General features: G+C 27.5%; 1 protein-coding gene across 4 annotated transcripts; it reads left to right on the top strand.

The window, feature by feature from the left end:
* The first annotated feature begins 398 nt into the window (after nt 1-398).
* On the top strand, nt 399-23,331 carry LOC145935790 (uncharacterized). 4 transcript variants are annotated; one of them, XM_083037393.1, is made up of 13 exons: nt 399-652; nt 824-978; nt 8,348-10,737; nt 11,208-11,302; nt 11,436-11,565; nt 12,673-12,776; nt 13,748-13,925; nt 14,443-14,686; nt 14,795-14,975; nt 15,337-15,463; nt 15,614-15,787; nt 16,096-16,178; nt 16,957-23,331. In XM_083037393.1, the coding sequence occupies exons 3-13, from the start codon at nt 8,575-8,577 to the stop codon at nt 17,132-17,134; spliced, it is 3,657 nt and encodes a 1,218-aa protein (XP_082893519.1). In that variant the 5' UTR covers nt 399-652; nt 824-978; nt 8,348-8,574; the 3' UTR covers nt 17,135-23,331. The 4 variants fall into 4 exon arrangements, with proteins under 4 accessions (XP_082893519.1, XP_082893520.1, XP_082893521.1 ...); XM_083037394.1 differs by having other exon boundaries at nt 399-657; XM_083037395.1 differs by adding an exon at nt 16,483-16,521 and having other exon boundaries at nt 399-978; nt 16,957-17,098.
* Nucleotides 23,332-23,471: the final 140 nt, after the last annotated feature.

Here is a 23,471-nt window from a genome sequence, read left to right as displayed (position 1 = left end):
ATATTTTTTATTCTAAAAAATTATGGAGTTTTTATAAATTTTATTAAAATTCAAATAATATTTTCAAAAACTATCTCTTTGACAATTAGTTTTATATTGCAGATAATTGCGACAATCTATATGTTAATCAGTACAATGTGATGCTTTGTTTTTTAACATTCAAATTGCTCTTGTATATTTCTTAAATTGATTTTAAATCGATATTAATAAATCGATAAATTAAATTGATTGTTTGATTAATAAATCGATATTAAAATATCGATATCAAAAATTTGATTTTCTTTTCTAAACGAAGAATTAAAAGTAAAATTTTTATAAATAATTATTTAGTGCCAGAAATTTCCTCTAGCGAATGCACATTGTTTTTTATTAATTTATAAAACCTGTAAAACATTTCAGATTGATTATCAGAATATCTGATACGAATATCAGAAAATCTAACAGAGCACCCTTTCTCATAAATTTGATACTTCATTAGAGCCGCGTTCAATGCGCGTGCGCGGAAAAGCGTCTTTGAGAAGAACACTTTGCCCGTAACTCCTGTCGACATTTAATCGGAGTTTGGTCGAAGTGACCCTCGGATCGGGTTCTATTCTAATATATCGTGGACATAATCTCCTAAAGGCCTACGATACATCGCGATTTTTTTGTGGTATTGTAAGCTAGTAAATTACTAGAAATACTGCATGTTGTTGAGTGTATTTCTAGTAATTTACTAGCTCGCATGCATGTGATATGTGATCTAACGAGAAAAATCACACGGAGACGATATCGGAGAGAAGTCTTTGCTTATAATGAAGTTTACTGCCGTGTTTTCGATCAGTCTGGTGCGGTTTGGTGTAATAGGTGAAGTGCGTTGAATGACAAACGGTGAACGTGAATGAATATAGCTTATTATTGTTGAGCAGCGACAATCGAGAACCAGAGTAGAGCGATAATACGGTGCGGATATGGTCGTGTTGGCCGTATTGTATTTAGGTATGATTACGTATTTGTAGCACATATTTTCTTTTAGATATATAGACAACGCATAACTTAGGCGCATATTTAATCGAGGAGTCTTTCTTTCTGTCAAGTGATTAGTGCATTTTTCTACTTGTCTCTTTCGCTCGTCTTCGTCGAAGCTGATGGAATGTGATTTTTACGAGCGAGAGAGAATAGTTTTTCTTACGTTTCTCTCTTTGCATCAAATGCTACCGCATTACTATGGTGATTTTATGAATTTTATTCTATATTCTTATTCCATTTTAAGCACTAATTCTTAGATGTATCGATCGGCTTCATCTCTATCTCTCTCTCTTCTCTCTCTCTCTCTCTCTCTCTCTCTCTCTCTCTCTCTCTCTCTCTCTCTCTCTCTCTCTCTCTCTCTCTCTCTCTCTCTCTCTCTCTCTCATTCTCTGTTCTTCATACCAAACGTATATGCATGAGCTTACGTCAACTATTTGCAATTTCTATTATTTTTTCTTTAAGTATGACATATATTTAAAATTAATAGTTTAAAACACAATATATATATATTTTTTTTTAGATAGAAAATTAATTTTAATTTTAAAAAAATGCATAACTCCAGTTTAAATTGTGTTTTTGTCTTAAAATTATGTTATAATTTTCTTAAAAAAGTCAGTTGCATTCGAACGAATGCTATTTTATTTGCTACTAGAAAATACTAGCTTCCGTTAACTATAAATTTTTCTTCCATTTTTTATAGTTAGATGATAAATTAGAAAGATATACACGTGGAATCACATTAAGAATAAGATAACATTATTGAAATAATTTATTTTGTATAATTCAGATTATTCAAAGATGACAAAAATTCTTATAAAAATATCAGAAAAGAGATGAAATCTTATAATTATATTTAAAAATTGTGATTAATAACTACATCTTTTTTATTTTATTCTTCTCCATATTGTTTTGTTATTGTTACTAATTAAAATTCTATTAACACTCTTTCAGCTGTATTTTTTGCAACTAATTTGTTAGAAAAAAATGAATTATAAATATGTGTACATTTACACTTAGTAGCTAAACATTCCTTAACATAATTGTGGAAATGTACGTATTATACGTATTATAAAGCATAAAAATATATAAATAAATATATATACAGATAAATAGATAAAGCAGAAAAATAGCTATATATATATATATAAATATATAAACATATATAATTACAATATACAATATATACACACGTACACTGGCGGATCCTGGGGAGGAAGAAGTTTGGGATTAAACCCTCTCCCTCTTTCAAATTAAAAGAAATAATTGTAATCCGATTTGCGAAAATATTTTCACTTTACACTAAATAATTTTGTAGAAACCCCTCCTTATCTTCAGAATTCGCTAGTGTATATTATATAGTTATATACACATATATGTGTGCACACGTGTGATGTGTGTAGAAAAAGAGAACAAGAAAAAATGAAAGAAAAGAACAAGGAAAAAAGAAAGATAGAAAAAGAGAATTACATTATGTAATATTATATTATTAAATTTTAAAGTAATTAATATTTATAGGAATTAACTTAAAATTAGTTTGATTGAGAGACGCAAATAAGATTTATTTCTGAAAAATGTTGAAAATGAAATTATGTACAAAGCAAGGAAATTGACATACTTCTGTAATATATTCTAAATTTTTTAAAAAATATATACAAGTCTATTAGACTTCATTATTGAAATTTGTAATTAAAAATTGACTTTCTTATTAGAAATTTCATTATTATACAGAATGAGCACTTAACTTTATAACTTAAATTATTTTTGTAATGCATCCCCAGTTACTGTTCAAAATGTTCAATAAAAGTTTCAGAAAAATAAATATAATACATCTGACAATTTTTTATAACATACATTTTTAATAATATGTTAATGTTTGTACAATTTTTTAAATAATGTATATTTTTTCTTACATAAATAGATTTTTCTTATCAAGTATTAAAGTAGAATTATCCAAAAAATAGTTTATGAGATATTTCCTAATTTATTTTTACATGTTGTGATGTAACATATGTGATATTTTGTAAAATATTTACTTTTCGATAACTAAGATTTTTACGCAAAGAATAATGAGCTGAATTAATTGATATATAAAATAGATAATTGCATTTAAGAGAAGATATGCAATTGCACTTTGCAAGTACAATATTGCATTTGAATAAAAAGAGAATCATGAATTGATTCTATTTATTATTCTATGAAGAATGTGACAAATATTTTATATTGCCATATACATATCAAAATATATTATGTAAATTAGCTTATAAACTGTTGATTTTTTATAATTCTATATTTTAATACTTTTTTAAACGTAAAATAATTATTTTATGCATAAAAATATTGAGATAGAATTATTTAAAAAATTTTATAATTTATTTTGACATGTAGTGGCATAAAATGTGTAAAAGCTTGTAAAGTCTACTAAAATATTTGCTATTCTCAAAAAATTTATAGTTTATAAGATATATTTTGTCACAAACTCATCAAAATAAATTATGAAACATGTCAAAGTAAAATATCAAAACATGTTGAAGTAAAATCAATAATTAATTTTAATATATTTCTGTTACTTTCATTAATTTTTAAAAATTGTATATTTTAAAAATATTTTGCCACTAAATATTATTTGAAAAGGCAAGAGTTCAGCAAAACTTATAAACACATCAACAAACTATGGCAAGGAACAACGAATAGTATTTGCAGATATAGAATAGATAGTATTTGTAAAATTATAAAATTGATTTTTTATTCTGTTAATGTACAAAATCAAAAAAGTACAGAAGTATTAAAGTATATAAATAACATTCATAATAATTTCATTTTCACATGTACAATAATGGACTAACTTTTAACACGATAACATATTTGAGAATAGACTTATAACGTGTACAATCTTTTTTGTTGGATTTCTCTCTATCTCTCTCTATTCTAGAATTTTCAAGTTTGTTGATTTCCTTGCGAAATTCATTTGTTTTATTTTTGTTAATAATGTAAAATAAAACGAAACATTTTTCTCATTGACTTTAAAATATATTATTTGCATCTAAAAAGAAAATTTTCTCAAACTATAATCGAGTCAAATAGATTACATTATACATTTTATTCAGATACGTCACACCATCTCTGTTTATCAATTTAATTTTAATCAGTTATCAGAAATCGATAACTTTATTTAAAATAGGACACACGTGTACGTATATGTGTATGTGAATAAAAAAGTGGCAGATATAAATATTCAAAGCATATTAAAATCAATGAGTAGACTCATGAAAGTAGAATAATTATTTAATTTATTATATACGTGCTGAGATCATGAAAAAATATACTCTAAAATATAAATTAATTTTTCTCTCTTTGTGTTTACGATATTATTTTTTTGCTAGTCCATTTTAATGCTGCTATGATTAAAGTAACATTCGTAATGCAATTTGCTTTTTTAAAATAATACTTTAATCCATTAGTTGGAATAATAATCATATAATTGATACTCTTTATCCAATATAAAAGTAACTTATTGTACATATATATGCTTGTGGTAGGCGAAATGATAAATTTATTTGCAAAATGGTGCATTAAAAAATTTGATCAATTGACAAAATTATTGAAATAACTACTATTTCCGATAGTTACTTCCATAAATCATTTGGCAATGAGTTTGATTATTTGAAACCTTCACCACACCTTTCGATCTGACCTAGAATCTAAAAGGTAGGCGCGGTATCCCTTTATTTTGGACTATAAATCATCTATAATAACGAAGAAAATGATACAATTGAAAGATTAATCTGCTACAATTTGCACGGATCGAATTTTGTATCACGAAGCTTCTTTTTTTCTTATTTGTAAAACATCATAGATTCGAGAACGAAAAGTTGAAATTATTTTGTTATAAATAAGCAAAGTATTGTGTTTAGTGATATTTTTCACATAAAAATACACACTTTAGCGCATTCGGTTCTTTTTCTTTAGCGTGATCGCAGTTTTTTCTGACTTTGGAGATGCTCGTAAGATTCTATTTTTTTCCAAAAAGAAAAGTGAAAGAAAAGATTAAGTCTCTCAACGTTTATGTTAACGTGCGGAATACGTACTGTATCGCGATCTCATTGCCAAATATGGCTAGCTGCGATATTCTTAGCACTTCTCGAGCACGAACGATACTCGACGAAGCTACCCGACAAGCATACTTCTCTTGTCATCTTTGTCTTCGTTTATTTTTTGTTCATTTCTTTCTTATTTCTTTAATATTATATATTATTATGTCGTTTTTATTTTATTTTTTTTATTATCATTATCATCATCATCGTCATTATCACCATTATCTTCATCATCATTGTCATTGCCATTCTTTCGATTTTTTGTATCAAAACATTTAATAAAGAAAATAAAGTAAAGAGAAAATTAATAATTATTAATAAAATTATATATGTATTAGCATTATAAATTATATATATACATAATATATAATGTAAAGAGCGAAGCGCATGTAAGCTTAAAAGCTAACATATACAAAGTAAAGTTACAATTAAAATAACAAAACATAAAATATACGAGAGAAAGATAAATGCAGAAGCTATTAACTATTCGCAAATAAAACAGCAAGCATTAACTAAGAAAATGAATTCTAAATAGAGAAAGTAATAAAAATATATCGAGGTATATTATTGCAAGAAGTCTGTCTTCTGAAGAACATATTATTTAGAAACTTATATAAAAAAATTAAGATTATCTTAATCTAGTGTGTATCAATTTTAACTTTTATAAAAAAATTATTAATGATTCGAGTTAATTTACTATTGATTAAACAAGTGGTTCTAACATCAAACTATATAAAAATGTTTAATGATTGTTTTAAACATATTTTCAATATTTTTTGTATATTGTTAAAAATATTGCTAAAATACAAAAGTAAACACTAAAACACACGGAAATTATATTAGAATAAATCAAATTTTCAAGAATCGATGTTATATGTGTGTGTAATTTTTTTATAAAAGTTAAAATTGATACACACTAAGAATCTGAATTTTTTTATATAAATTTCTAAATAATATGTTCTTCAGAACACAGACTTCTTGCAGTAATATATCTCGATATATTTTTATATCTTTCTCTATTTAGAATTAAATTTTTTAGTTAATGCTTGATGTTTTATTTGCGAATAGTTAAGCTCGGTTAAGCTTCTGCATTCATCTTTCTCTCGCATATTTTATGTCTTGTTATAAATTTAATTATAACTTTTTTGATTGTATTTTATATAATATACATATATGTGTGTACATAAATATATATATCTAATTTTAATCGATATTTTAAACAACATAAATTTTCTAATACTCATGTAGAACTCTATAAATCTTTTAGAATCTATAATGTAACATGATTAGAAAAGTCCCTCAGAAGAAAGTGAAATGATGCATGAACTTGGTAATTTAATTTACCCTGAAGCCTGACCTTTACCCTTTATCGAATGATCAGAACTATTTAAACTTTTACAAAATTATAATGAAAATAAAGTTAAGGCTTTTAAAATAATTTATGAATTTTTTTAAAATAACACCAATTTCACTTATACATAATACATTTAGAGGCAAGAATAGTTATATTATTTTCTTTACTGAAAAAATAAAAGCAATCATGTTTTATAATAATCATTGTAAATATCATTTGTTGTACGTTGAATTTCTGTACGAAAATTGTATGAAAATTGACGATTTTTTGTTTTTCTCGTCTCGCACGATATAGTAATGGTTTTTATTTTAACAACCACTACTTAAACAAGAGAACATATTACAGCTGGTTTATTGTCGTGATATCAGCCCTTTAGTGACAATTAGACCATAATTAATTGATCGTAAAGAGCAGCCAACGAGGTTATTAAGGTCAGTAGCAGTAGTCGACTCGTAACATAAAACAGTTAATATGCAAATTTTCTATAAATATAATTCTTGCTTTATTGCGTACGGAAAATTATGAAAAGAACAGTTTGTACAGAAAAAAAATTTCTTTATGCTGATCATTGAAATGGCGAAATTTTTCACTTTTCATATTTCTGTCCTAAGAAAAAAATTACACGATCACTGCTCTGAAGATTTTGGCTCAATTTTGTGAGAATTGGTAGTTTATAGCTTCTTGATTTAAAATTAAAAAAAAAAAAATTAAAATAGTCACTAGCAGAAATGTGCATTATTTAAAAATAGATGCATTTCAAATGGAAATACAAAATGTAAAATGCCTATTTTGTATTTTGCATTTCAAATACATTTTTTTAAAAACTATATTTTACATTATTTCCATTTAAATAATTTTCATTACCCATTTTCTACTTCAAATGCATTTTTCTTGCAAATTAAAAATTAATCGAGATATTAATAATATGTATATACACTGCAATGAGATGCCACTGGTACTACGTTTTCATTTTGCCATTAGTTATTCTAACTTTGAAATCTTATAAAAGGATAATGAGGAATTCTCTCTTTGAAAAACTTGTTTTTCTAAAGCACATTCAACTTCTAAAGATCATTGTAAGCAAAATGTCATTTTAAAAGAATAATTAAATGTCTGTAAAACAATATAGAAAAATTTTTTATAATTCTATATATAAATATTCATGTAATTCAATTTTTTAAATTCAAGTTTATATTAAAAGAAACAAAAATTTAAGTACAAGAAATAATAGTAAGAAATATAAATAATAAAAAATAAGAATTTACATATAAATAAATATAAATGTAAATATTAAGCAAAAATATTTTTATTTTAAAAAATAATTTTAAAAATGCTTATTGCTAAAAATGCTATTTTCCATTTCGTATTTTAAATGGGATCTAAAATTAGTCTAAAAAATATTTTGTATTTTGGAAAATACATATTAAATTTTATCCATTAATATCTAGATATCTTTACAGTTTTATATTTAAAAATTTGAGCTTTATAATAGTATATATGATAAAGTGAGCAATTAAATATTTATGTATCATTTATTAATAACTTTTTCAGTATGTATTTTTAATTATTTTATTAAAAATTTGTATGCGTATGTACACAGTGTGTTTACGAAATACTTGGATAAATTTTTAGGGCGTATTTCTCACGTCAAAATAAAGAAAAAAGTTTACATATAGCCATAGTCAAAAATTAATGATTACGAAGTTATAATAAAACAATGTTTATGTTAATGTTATTATTAAATAATTATAAGTTTGCTCAAGTATTTTGTAAACAGCCTGTATATTGTAATAAATGCATCAATTTCAATTTAGAATAAAAAATATACATATAATTCTTATTTTGACTTCCAATATTTCTTCTTGTTAATAGACTTTGATTTATATTTTTTCAGATTACTCATCCGCCAGTTACAGTTTGAATTTAGGCATCGTTTAATCATTATTGACTGTCAACCTATATTAATAATTACATACGATAACAAGAAGAAAAAGAAGACACTCTTCAAAAGCGAAGAGGGAAAGGAAGTGAAAAGAAGCGATGACGCGTTATATGAAGGAAAGTTATAGGGTAACTTGGCAATTAAAGAAAACAGGAATTTTAGGCCAATCGGCCTGAGATATGCCAGCAATAGCAGTGACACCTCAACAATCTGTAAGGACATCTTCGTTGCTGTTAGCTGAAACAGCAGAACAGTGTCGATCATCGTCATTGTCGTGGGGTTGCCGGGTCTACGCGACCCGACGCGATCTCTTTATACCAGCGATCGTCGATCCACGTCCGAGCAGGACGGTGCACTGTCCAGATTTAAATGCCTGCTTGGTGAACGAGTCGCGCTCGAAACACGATCGAGTGGACTGTCAAACAATTCATTTTGGTTACGCGATCCCAATTAATATCGTGTCGGTTCATGAGAGTCCTGAATTAGTCGAATTAGTATTAGATCAGTCCGCCGAGTTTAGTGTTCAGGCAATAAATTTTCTACTCGATCATCATCCGCAATTGCGTAGACGACAGCGTTTCCATGAAATGGCCGCTACAGCCAAGCATGATCTTCGTCGAAAATTTCCTGCGGATACAACCCCTTCTGGTGAAGAGGATATCGCCGCTATCGCCAAGCAGATCAGCGATCATGCAGAAGCGATTTATCAGACGTGGAAGAGTCGCGGGTTAGCACCTACGGAGATCTTGACTTGTCACAGTAATGAAACCGCTGTTGACAAATTTGGCAGCGCATTAACACCTTGCAATTTATCGACTATTGGGAATAATGTTAGCGGTAAGACGTTGCCATCGCCATCGCTTGAACGTTCTTCCCCGACTGCGGAAGATATATTAACCCAAACGCCAAATCTGGACAATGGGAACCTCGAAAAACTAGTCAATAATTTTGTAGTAGAGGATAAAGCTAGGATAGCCGCTTCCAAGCAGAAATCGCCGTTGAAGCCATTACCGTCTTCCATACAATTTGCTCTGCAGAAGTTCGAGAAAACTTCTGTGCAACAACAGCAAACGGCAGCAACTTCCACGAAAAACAATATAACTGATAACTCGAAGAAATTAACAAGCGTCTTGTTATCCTCACCGTTTTCGAACAAACCGTCGCAAATAGTAAAACCTCAGATTTTTACGAAGACTCTCGGCTCTCATCACTGCGAAGTTTTTTTGGAGACGATTGAAACTACTTTCCCAGTCGATCTGACATCTACCAAGAGAGCGACACAGCAGAAGAGGCCCGCTAGTATATTAATTGCGTCATCGCCCACTAGTTCTTCATTAAATACTGACTCGGCACACTCGACGAGTTCGGGTTTGACAACGTGGCCGCTAAAAAATAAATTAAATGATGCCAGAAGAATCGTAGACGTATCAACCAAAACATCCCAACAGGAAGATATTGAGAAAATATTGCCGGCGAAAGAGGAGAAAAGACCAGAAACAGACTCGCAATGTGCATACTTTGATGAAGTTGCACGGGAAGAGGAAAGATTGATAAACGCTTTAAAAACAGGCGCCGTCATTACCGAAGAATCAGAAAGGATGATGATGTCTAAACGCACAAAACCGGCTATTAAGCGGGAAAAGCCCAAGATTGAACCTATCAAGCAAATTATTATCGGAAGCCATACCCATCATGGAGCTGGTTCAGTAGTATCCAACTCGGCAGCGTCTAGCTTGGCAACATCTGGTTCAACAGCTACTACAGCCAATATCGGCAATGTTGCTGCTGCTGTTACCACTGATCATATTCCGTTAATCAACGAGTCAAAATCGCTTAACAAGGATGATCTATCCGCTATGTCGGTGGTAGACTATGCCAAGATTAGATATAAGGCAGCTCAACAGAATTCACCTACCCAACAACGGCTGGAAGAACAACGAGCCTCCAGCCATCCGTCTCATTCCACCACGGAACAATTGGTCTCAAGCACGAGAACAAAATTCGAGATGGAGATACGAAAAGATAAAGATGTTAAAGATTCTGAGAAGGATGTAGTGGCATCCAGATGGGGGCCCAGGATTTCTTCTTCGCGACCTCGCCTAGAACAGACAGTACCTCACCCGGAATTGACTAATCAGCAAAAGCAACACATAAGAGCGGCCGCGGCAACTGGTGGAACAGGCAACAATCCCGTCAGACCGTTCCTTACCAGAGGTTCTGTAGCAGAACGTGTACTTATTTTCGAAAAATGTCCAAGTGAGCTACTGTTGGACAAGCGTGGTCCACGACAGCCAGCCATTAATACGTGGAGAAGTAGTCACGAGGTGCAGAACAAAGCTCAGGTAATTCATTTATTGTATATATATATATATATATATATATATATATATATATATATATAATTTATATATAAAGGTGTCGAAATTCGTGAATAAAAATATCATACCAAGAAAGTTCTCGAAAAAATAAATTTAAAAAGTATTTGCCATTCCAAACAATAGTTTTTGACTAGGCTTCTTATGCAAACATGCAAGTGTCATGTAAATTGAATAAGGCAGTTATATAAAAACTGATGATGTAATTCACTACATGAGAGATGCGTTGATCATCTCTCTTTGAAATTTTCTTATGATGTCACGTAATCGATATTTCTTGATTAAATAAGTTCAAACAAGTTGTAACAAATTCGCGAAATGCAAACTTGCGATTTTTCAACATGATAAAATTAATCGGCATAATAATGCATTTTTTAGAAATAGATGTATATCTTAATAAAATAATTTTAAAAATGTCTTAAATACCTTTTTTCTAGATTTACACGAAAGAAAAGACTCAGCAAAAGAGTTTGCCGCCACATACAACTTTGCAGAGGCAGGTGAAAGCTAATAGGAATGTTTATATACCGAGGTTCGTATACAATGTATATATTCCAGAAAATATTAACAAGCATCTATTCTTGTCTCCAGCTGATCAGATCATAAATAATATAAATATCCATTTAATTGTGTAATTTTAAAATAGCGCTATCTTTTTTTTTTAGATTTTATTTTCCAGGAGGAAAGCCAGTTCTTCTTGCGCAATTGGAAACGATCGTCTCAAAAATTACTGCAGCTTTTCAAAGTTTACCGAATTGTTGCGCTTCTCGTGCGCAATTTCATACCATTACAAAGGTCAGAATCTATGCATCTTTTTTAATTGACATAATTCAATAGTTTTCAATCGTTATCTTTAATATATATTATAAATGGTTCATCTTGTATGTGATTCATTATATGTATATTTTTGTTAATTTATCTTGTAAAATTCTCACCAGTTTATAAAGATAATATATAGTGATAATAATCTTATATTGTATATATACATATGTATATTTTATTCCGCAGCAATATAATTTTTAAATGGTATAAAATTAAAAAATATTTATATATATTTCTCATTATCGATTTCAATGACTTTAAAGTATGTGATTAAGGTCATGGTCCTGAGCAACATTTAAAAGATTGTAGCTGTCGCTAATTACTAAATTACAAAATTATTAACAAACCAAATTAGTTATAACCGGGTGCTTTGGATGCGAAACGAGGTCTAAAAATGGATAATTCCGCATAGGTTTTCGACTTTCAACGAAAAAACACAATATCCGCTCCACAAATAAAAGATAATATGAAATATTATTGACGCAAATCAACAAATTCTTTATTTTAACAATATTCTTTTAAACATTTTAACCACTCTTTTCGACTATGACTATATGACTTTATGACTTTTATTTTTTGTGTGAATTTTTAATCGTTTGAGCCTTGTATATTACTTAGTTATTTTATATTGTTTGATATAGAAAATAATCAGAAAAAAATGTGATAAGATATTTTTCTATTTTGTATCTAAAACATCGAGAGTATAAAAACCTCACTTAAAAAGTCGAAAATCTATACAGAATTATCCGGAACTATAAGGAATTCGTACGAAATTTTGAAACCTCGTTTCACATTTGGAGTACTGTGATGTGCGGTGGATCTTGCTTTGTACGAAAAGTCAAAAACCTACATAAAATTGTATATTTTTAGACCCCGTTTCATGTCCGAAGCACCGGAATGTGGGATGTCTTCTGATGCTTATAACTTTAAAACTATAAAGGTGAGCGACATTTAATATTTGGTGAGGGACAGTTAATGACCTTTTCTCTACAACATACTTCAAGATCATTGAAATCGGCGAAGTTGTCTCTAAAATATGCAATTTTAACATTTTACGGTTCTGTTTCTCTTATTACATAGGCTTGTGACTTACCCTTATACTGGAAGGTACCACTTTTCTTGGCAGCGGGTGGTGACCAGAAAGGAAATATCGAGATGAATGCATTTCTGGAATTTTGGAAAGAGTAAGATATGAAAAAAACGCAATCAAATATCGCTTTATTAAAAATTTAAATTTAAACTCATCTCAATTAAATTATAAATCTCTTGAATTTTGATAATTATTGACAAATAGAGATCCAACTGCAATAAATCTCTGACCTATATATTGTCACGATCTTGAGTTATCTCCAAAAGATTTTAGCACAATGGTCGATACAGTCTGATTTCTTGATCAAAATAATATTTGACCAAATACATTTATTTACCATAAACACTGCTCTCTCAAATGTGAAACAATTTAACACAATACAAACGACAAAAAATTTTTATCCAAATTTTTCTCAGTACTATATATATATATATATATATATATATATATATATATATAGAAAAAAATAGAAACTTGAACATCTGAGTACAATCGTTTTAACTGTTTAAAAGCATTATTAGATGTTCTTATTTCTAGGCATTATTTCGATGAAATTACAAATAATTCTAATGAAAAAAAATAAATATTGACACGTGTAAATGTATTTCTAAATCACTTTAAAAAAAAATAGGAAAAAACAGATCAAAAAAGTTATTTTTGGAAAAGAATCGCATAACAGAATACTCATGTCAATTTTTTGCCAAAAAATCAGCAAAGGAAGAGTCAGATACCGATTTATATTAGCCTTTTTATTCTTACTGATTTACAAAGATTGTTTATTATGATTATATATTTTTCATCATAGAAGACCAGATCTCTTTATTGTATCGATGTTTACCAATTTGTTTTTGTATTATTGTATAGAGTAAAAACAAGTAAAAAGGAAAATTTAATGATGATATATAATGTCATTTTTTATTATATATGTGATAATTTTTAGCTTAACAATGTAATGGTAGGCTAAATTTTCTTTATTAACAAAGAATTGTGCATTAATATAACTTGTATTAACCAATAATGTTGTGTATCAAATAATATTGTACGATATTGTATCACTTGTTGCAGACTAACAATTACTCATCACGATACAGCTAGTAAATTCATCACAATTGTCACCCGAAAACTTCGAAATTATATACTCCCGGAAGATTTAATCCCACTCGTACAAGATGTAGTAGAAACGCATCCAGGATTGACGTTTTTAAAAGAAGCTACGGAATTCCATTCCCGTTATGTACATACGGTTCGTACAAAATAGCTTATATGCCATTTTTTTATCTATGTAAAAATTTTTTGGATTAAGATTCAAATTACAATCAGCTTAATAATTCTTATATCGTACATATATATTAGCATATAAGAATATTCTACCATAGATTTGCACAACTTGTGTTTCATATCTATCTAAAAATATTCTTCCCTCCCTTTCCTTCTTTCTCTTCCTTTCTTTCCTCTTCTCCCTCTCCTTCCTTCCTTTTCTCCCTTTTTCCTCCCCCTTCTCTCTGTCCAATTAATAAAAACAATCTTTTAAAGGTTGATAAAAGTCTTGTAATTGCTTCTAATTTTTGAAATTATTTGATATATACAGATATATATAAATTACATATTTAAATTTAAATATAGTTTGAAATTTTTACATTTTATTCAATTTTTCGACAATAATGTAGTCATAATTATTAAAGAAATCTTTGCATTCTTGTATAAGTTATGAATAATAAGATCAATTGGTTACAGATACTTATATATTAATATAATTGTAGGTGATTGCTAGGATATTTTATTGCGTAAATCGTAGTTGGAGTGGCAGGATTTCACTTGCCGAATTAAGGAGAAGCAATTTATTATCAGTTATTGCTGTGCTCGAGCACGAGGAAGATATCAATCAAGTTACAGCTTACTTCAGTTATGAACATTTTTATGTGATATATTGCAAATTCTGGGAATTGGATCGCGATCACGATCTGTTTATAGATAAAATGGATTTAACGAGGCATAATGATCATGGTGAGAGAATATGTCTTCGCGACTGAATATAATTATTGTATATAATACGCACCAATGTGTATCTTTTATTTGTAAATTTCACTAATCTGATTTATTTTCATTCATCAGCATTGTCAACTCGAATGATCGAAAGAATATTTAGCGGTGCTGTGACAAGAGGCAGTAGAGTAAAGAGCGGTGACAACAATGCACAACAATTAGAAGACAAGATGAGTTACACGGAATTTGTGTGGTTTCTTCTTAGCGAGGAAGATAAAAATCATCCAACTGCCATTGAATATTGGTTTAGGTAATTATTTCGCGTTAGTCATGTACAAGATAATAGAATTTCAAATTGAAGTGGAAAACTCTGATACTGTAAATATCCACAAGAGGGAATGAGCTAATTAAAAGCTAAGCGCGGTAAAACGATGCGCAAATTATTCTTTCTTATTGTCAAATATTTGGTAAATATGCATATATGCACCTCCAAAAATCTCGATCTTGACAACATATGTTAAGATATTGGGCATGAGTCCCCTAATACGTATGTATATTTACCAAATATTTAACAAGAAAGATTAATTGCGTTACTGCGTTTGACTCCTAATAGAATTTAAGTATACCTTTATTAGTCTTTTTTAGTAATTGTTATAATTTTTTGTTGATAGATGCATGGATCTTGATGGCGATGGATATTTATCAATGTATGAATTAGAATACTTCTACGAAGAGCAGTTACGTCGAATGGAAGCGATTGGTCTGGAAACATTGCCTTTTGAAGATTGCCTTTGTCAGGTAATATTATGAGTCCGTCCATAAAGTACCCATCTTGTAGTTTTACATTTATAGTTTTATATTTTAAATTTCGAATTTTGGAATAGTTTCGAAAAGTACGAATTGAATAAGGTGTTAATAATGAAATGCCAAAAATATAATATGTTTCAGATGTTAGATATGATTCATTCGGATACGCCAGGCAAGATATCATTGAGTGACTTGAAAAAATGTAAAATGACGTCCATCTTCTTTGATACATTCTTTAATCTGGAAAAATATCTGGATCATGAGCAAAGAGATCCTTTTGCTTTGACGAGAGATCACGATACTGAAGGTCATGAGGTGCGTATATTTATCTCTTATTTGTCTTAATTGACTTCTTTTTTTCCTTTGAGTTGGGAAATGAATACTAAGATTATTCCTTTGCTTTCCAAAGCAAAATATCTCTGTTGCAGCAAGTAAACCTTAGATTTCTTCTCGTACACAGAAAGTATATATTATTTGAATTCTCTCTAAAAAATGAAACTTGATTACTAGATTCGGCTCAGACTTTTAAGTATATAAACTTGATGAACTTATTCTATTCCTGATGATAAATCTACTTATTAGTGTAGAATGTAAAAAAAATGTTTTTTTTATTTTTGCTGCAGCTCTCGGATTGGGATCGTTTCGCAGCAGAAGAATATGAATTATTGGTCGCAGAAGAAAGTGGCAATGAACAACAGGAACAAATGTAAGCGTTATTTGCATTCCAAAATACAAACTAGAAAATCTACAACCAAGTTTTAAATCATGCGGATTTGCACTTTATACTTGATATATTATATACATCTCTGTCGAGCTGGCCCCCTCACTTTTCAAAAATAAAAGAAAAACAAATAGCACATAATTATGAGGCATTTATGAACCACCTTCCATAGCCCGCAAATCAAACATTTTGAACTCGCATTGGGCAGGAATTTAATACTTTTTGTGGGGGAGCTGAGCTGACATTATTTAAAAATAAAAATATTGACTCAATGATGTATTTCTTGCAGGCTGTGTGATGATGAAATGTAACCATCATCTACAGCTCAGTAAGTAAAAAAAAGCATGATGCAACAATGCATGAGCGTAAATAAATTAATGCAAAAAAATGCATTAAATTTGTAAGCTTATTTTATCTTTGCGATACATAAATTATATTTATTTTATGACTTATTTAGTATATCGTAACTTATAAATCTTCTTTTTTGCAAATTTCTTTTTCCGTTAAGATATAATATTTGAGTATATAAAGTTTCTTATTGATTGATATTTGAGTTTTTTATAAAATCATTAGCACAATGGCTTCATAATAAAAATAATTCTTTATGAGCATACAAATTTTTTTGTGGTAAAATACCTAAATCATTTTCTGAAAATAAATATATATATATATATCTTTAACAATTTTTATATATATATATGTGTATATATATATATATATATATATATATATATATATCTTTTGCAATTTTGTTTGCTCGTAGGTCACACAATATTGTCTCATGGGAGTTATTGCCAAATGTGGATACTTTAGTGTATGATTCAGTGGATATGATCAAGAATGCAAATTCGTTAATGAATACGTCAGATGTTTGTGTGCAACAACAGCCAAGGCATGAGGATAGCAACGATAGCGACGATTATGCAGAAAGCGATAATTAATTTTTCGACAAATTTATTCAATAATATATAGTTAGAGAGAAAAGAGAGCCAAGAAAAGTAACAGAAAGTATTATGACATTATCAAAACACAATCTGTTTAACTGATTTTAAAGACTGCACGTGTTATGTATATCTATATAAAGTTATCAGGTGTTGCGACATAACGTGCGGGATATTTTTTTTTCGCGTTGTTTATATTACAGGATTAGATTTTTAATCAATAATCTTTTTAAAGGAAAGTGCCCATATTGATCACATATGACCTTTTACTCAAAAGTGATATTTCTTCTATATATAATAGACAATTGTTTAGTAGAGTACCAAATTATATACATTTATGTACATGTACATTACTCAGCGTCAAATATATTTTAACATATCAAATTATGTACATTTGGGGTATATATTAGGGTATATATTATATAGAGATATATACCATATATATATATATTTAGATATTTGTGCATCTTACGATAGTTATACAATTCAAAGCTATAGTCTTATTAATTTATTATAATGAGCTGTTATTTTTTAATTTTGTATTTAATATTTACAATTTTAATATTTGTTTATTTTTTATTTTAATATTTTATCAAATTTTTATATAGATGTCAGACTGTCAGATATAGAGTTTCTGAGCTATGATACAGGCATACTGGACATAATGCATATGCCTCAAATATGCTCCCAATGTGCGTAATTTTATGTATCAAATATATGTATACATATATGCTTGCATATAGTACAAACGTAGATTATATAAATCGAAATACTGCAATATATGTTGCATATTTTTTTCTTGAGTTAATTATACGTATGTATACATATATACATACATATATGCATATATACACACATAATTAATCTTCGTATGTGCTATTTCTTTTATTTTATGTTTTCAAAGAAAAATGAAATCCATTTATAGATTATAAATAATAGATCAACCTGTATGTACGCGCGCGGATGTGTGTGTGCCCGTGCGTGCGTGTGTGTCCCGAACACCCGGTCGGCTATCTCAGTAGTGTTGGCAGAAATGCATAAAAAAAACAAACAGTTCTTGCGTCAAAAATGATATCCTACAAAAAATGCTGCAAAACTTAGCATAAATTCTTTGTTAAAAACTATAGAAATTTGAATGTTATTTCCAATATATCAAAACTAAGAATCTAAACCAAAACTGAGCATAACATGACGTCATACTATATATTGACAGAATATCATCAGAAAGCGAGTTTATTTGCAAACATAGCGTGTCGACAAAAACGTGGCAGAAATTGATCATACCCTGCTACTGTCTCAAATAATGTAAGGAAGAAAAAATATTGAGTACTGGAACTTGATTCTACGACATGATAAAGGTTCTGTGTTCCCAAATTCACTGGAAATCTATGGTATACGTAAGATGAACTGTATGATTTCCAATACTAGTAATGAGAATTTCGAAACGTAGTCATGGTAGATGATGTTCTATTCTTGCCGCGTTTTCATAATAGTAGACTATGCTCAATTTCTGCTGTATTTCTGCCATCAGTATTTGATACACGATAGATTGTATTGCATTCTTGCTAAGTTTCTTCCTGTCGCACCAATTTAACCGATCGTGTTTTTAATTTCTACTGTATTTTTTCTGTCAGTATTTAATATGGTAGATTTTTTGCTTTAATGATTGTTGACATACTGTTAGCATTTTGCTATATAGATATGTATATATATATGTACAGAATATTTTATTTTTATCGATACAATTGAAATTCTTTGAAAGTATTAATTAATAAAAATGAGAAATTAAATTTCAAAGATGTATACATAGGTTCAATGAAAATCAAGATAATAAGAGAAAGGCTTAACAGAGTCAGATATGATTGATTTATATTAATTAAATGTTTATAAATGAACTTATTAAACAAACAACAAATAAACGTTTTGGTTCTACGTCTAGACTTTCTTATACAATGCAATATTTCAGTTAAAATAGAGTAGCATAAGAATCCTTCTAGAAAAATGAAGAGATAAAAGTTTGCAAATTAAAAAATGGTTAATTAGATGATTAGATTATTTAATGTTACTTAAAACGTTGTATTTGTATGACTCTATTTGTGAACATTTAATTAATATATGCACTATAAATTACACTTGATGACTTTGACTTTAATCTCTTTCTTATTATCATTAAACTTATTCTGTTTTAAGTGGAACGTGTTATCATAATGCGGTTTTGTTTTAGAGAGTGCTTTCACAATTTCAAAATCTTTGTTTTTAAACTTTTTTTTTATAGAATCTTATTCTTTATCTTTTATAGCATGTAAAAATATTATATTAAGATAAAATTATAAAAAATCAAATTTATTTATAATTTGTTTTGACTTAATGTGACATAAAATATAAAATTTAATTTTTTTTTCTTTTTTTTTAATTAAAAGATTCAATAATAAATTTTTTATAGGATAACGAGTAGAATTGATTGATGCTCTATACAAATGCACCTGCAATGTGTGCAATTGCATACTTTTTTAAATATATCTGTGTATGATTTTTTTATATCATTTAAATTTAATATATCATTATTCTATATAAAAAATATTAAAATAAAATCATAAAAAAAATTCTTCATAAAATATTACAACTTTTATATATAATTATATGTGTATATGTTTATTTATATTTTATATATATTTTATAATTAATATTATATTATATAAAATAGTTATTTTTTGGTGATTTTATTTAAATATTTTTTTGCAGAATAATGAGCAAAATTAATTTATAAAATATGTATAATAAATTCTTTGACTTTTTTAAATTGATATTTTTATCCTTTGTGAATATACTAGTTATAAGATCATTACTCCATTATTTTATCTTGAATGTAATCTTATCTGTAATCGTCTACTACTGTTTCTTAATTATATTTTTTTCTTAATTTTTTGCAGAGTGAATTTTTACAAAATCTCATCGAAGGATCTATCAATTTCTAGACGGTCGCTTTCATACGAAGTTATTTATATTTTTTATTTAATTATATATATAAAGGAAAAAATGGAAAAAAAATAAAGATTATAAAGAGGAGAGTATAGGAATATAAAAAAGTATTTTTCCAATAAATTTTCTAGTATCTACATAATATATTTTATATTCTTTGTAATAATATTTGATGTATGCGTAATTATTAAAAATGCTTCCAGTAAGAGATATTCAAATTAATAAGAATGTAAAAAAATTTAACAGTATTATTTAAAAATTCTTTTGTTGCTATTTGACCCTTTTGTAGAATGGATTTAAAATTTTGTTTATACATAGCATAAAAAATTTGATGAAAAGAATAATGGTATCTTGAATAGTATCTTATAAAATTACATTTTTAATAATTATACGTATACATTACACACACAAATATTACAAAGAATATAAAATATTTAAAAATAATATGATTTAACAATTTTATTTCTATTCAAGAAATAATCATCATATTCTAAATATATAGTTTTTTTTATTTTAGATGTCCAAATAATTTCTAGATGAAATATTTATTGATTCGATAATAATGAAAGCCGTAGCAAGTTTTTTATAATTATATTTATGATGTTAGAACAAACTTATTACTTATATTTATACTTATTACTTATACTTATTAATTATATTTATATTTGTATTTTTCATATTTTCACGTACATTTAGCTGATGTCTCATTTTATGTTTGATAAAGTAGTACCATGGAAAAAATCCAGAGAATGCGTGCTGATCAAGGAATAAAACCTTTTCTTCCTATTCATTTTTAAAGAGATTGTATGTATTATTTAATTTATTTCAATATATACATGTATGTGCATGTTTTATCTGTGTAAACGAGCACTGTCTTATAGAAATCATATTACGTGTATAAACATATTTTGTAGTTATATCATAAATAATGTATTAAAAAGTTTTTGGTATAAATCTTGGCATTAAATGCAATATAAAAAAAATGGAACCCAATGAAAAAAATAATCGCAAATCTTACTCCAAATATTCAACGACTAATAATATTACTTGATTTGTATTTAATTAGGATGATTTATTATTATAGATTTTAATAATGTGCGTGTTATGCCAATTAAAATTTATTTCAATATTAAAAGCTTCGTCCAAAAAAATATTTGGGATAAAAAAATTTATATATACGTGTCTCAGTTAATTTTTCTTTCATCAAATAACAAAAATTTATTCTTTAGATGAAATTATTTCCATTATAAATTCCTGGTATAAACGTGAAAGAAATATATTGCATGCATTTTGCTTATCGCGAGTTATAATTATTGATGAAAATATTAAATGAATTGAAATAAATAAATTAAAATACACGCACGCGCGCAAATGTCATAGAATGTCTAAGTGCCATTATAATCTTTGTGATACTTATCTAGAAATGTCTTGTATAATTAAAAAAAAATGATAAAATTCTCAATATTGAAGTTAAATTAATTGCACTGTTTACATTTATTTTTTTATAAAATTAAATAAATGTAGATGAATTTAAATATGAATTGTAACTTTTGCTATAGCATTAATAGCAATTGCAATGCAGTAGAGTTAAGTATAATAAAAAAAATGACTAGTCGTGTGTGACTGGAAGAAATGTTTATATACTTACAAATAAATATATTTATAATTAATATAGTGTATATTTAAAACATAGTATATATTTAACAGTATAGTTTAATTGTTTTATATGCACTGTTATATAATACTATGTAACTGTAATTGAAAGATAAAATTTAAAATTACTTTTTTGTTTTAATTATATAAAATTCTACACACACACTCGCGTATATATATTATAATTATTATATGTATATTATATATATATTCTAGTATGTTTCTAATTTATCCAAAACGTTAAAGCATTTAAATGTATTGCATTATGAAATTGCATAAATGTAGATATTATTGCTACAGTAAAAGATTATACTACGTTATAGTTGTCTGTGTATTCACGATATTTATATTATATATTATTAATTAATATTACATCTTATAATTCAGAAAATGTGTTTTTAAATACTAAACTAAAGATTAATTATTCATCACTTTTGATGTTTTTAAAGTTAAAGTATTGATTATAATATGTCTATATACTGCGAAGTATTTGTATTTACAACATAATACATTAGAATGAAAATATGTTAATAATATATACTCTAGAATAATTTGTATTTTAAAGTGCATTCTGTAAAGATCGTTACTTCTAATATTTAACGATTCCAAACCCTCTCTATACCTGTGTATGTGAATTATAATGGACAGCTTCACAAAGATTTTAAATTGCTTTATTTTATTTTATCAGATTTTTAAATTAATGTTCCCTTGTTTTGTTGTTTCAGTGTGCTGGGCAAACGTAAAAAAAGTAAATATTTAGTATATTTTCAAAAATATCCAGTGCAATAGAATTTGAAACATCAGATATTCTGTCTTTCAAATCATCAATGGATGTTTGCAACTGTCGTCTCCTAATATTACTCTTCAAATATCCTAAGTAAAAAAAAACTTAGAAGATTTATATCAGAAGAAATCTCAGCAATTTAAATCAAATATAAGTGAGCTGGAATCCAATTTTCATCAGTTTTACCTATTGATAAAACGAAAAGACTTTGATATATAAATACAAAAATTCAGATAGAAAAACGAGCTAATAAGGGCTAGACGCAGAAATTAGATGCGACAAACTTATCTTAAAATTTTCTTTATTTAATTTAAACGTTTCATGCATTTTGATTCTCACCCCTGTATGAATAAATCGTTCATTAATTATTAATAAATCTCTATGCGTTCAAAAAATATAATTTTAGGGGGGTTTGATGACGAAAAATATATCTCCTGCTTGTAGTTTACATATAATCAATTATTTTTATTTTTAACTTTCAAACATATTATCTTTTTAACTCTAATTTGTCTCAATAGAATTACGAACTTATTACAAAATTTCTAGTATAATGTTAAAAAATTATGTTTATAGAAAAAATGGACAATTTTTTCCTTGAAAAATATTTTCTTTGTTTCCATATCACAAATAAATGGATACTTTTTTAAAAAATATTCTATCCCGCATACAGCAGTAGAAATTCTTTTCGCTATTATATGTTGCAATTTTATTTTATATAGAACGCCTATATTAATATGTAATCAGCTTACATTATGGAAATATACATACATGCAACACTATATATTATAATCTTTTTTTATTATGCTGCCAGATTCCAGATATATGTGCGAATAAATGCGCGAACATATGCATACATTGTAAGTGAAAATAGTAAAAGTTAATGTGTATCATCACATATCTAAATTTGACTGTCTATAAAAT

The sequence above is a fragment of the Prenolepis imparis genome, unplaced genomic scaffold (assembly GCF_030444845.1).
Source record: "Prenolepis imparis isolate NDT839.2.m4 unplaced genomic scaffold, iyPreImpa1.0 SCAF_5, whole genome shotgun sequence".
Classification (NCBI taxonomy): Eukaryota; Metazoa; Arthropoda; class Insecta; order Hymenoptera; family Formicidae; genus Prenolepis; species Prenolepis imparis.
This window is presented reverse-complemented; position numbering and strand designations above follow the sequence as displayed.

Excerpts from the sequence above, each read along its gene's own strand:
- LOC145935790 (XM_083037393.1), top strand. The coding sequence starts at position 8,575 with ATGCCAGCAATAGCAGTGACACCTCAACAATCTGTAAGGACATCTTCG. Across the intron at positions 11,303-11,435 it reads AGGAATGTTTATATACCGAG|ATTTTATTTTCCAGGAGGAA; the intron begins GTTCGTATACAA and ends TTTTTTTTTTAG. Across the intron at positions 14,976-15,336 it reads GCCATTGAATATTGGTTTAG|ATGCATGGATCTTGATGGCG; the intron begins GTAATTATTTCG and ends TTTTGTTGATAG.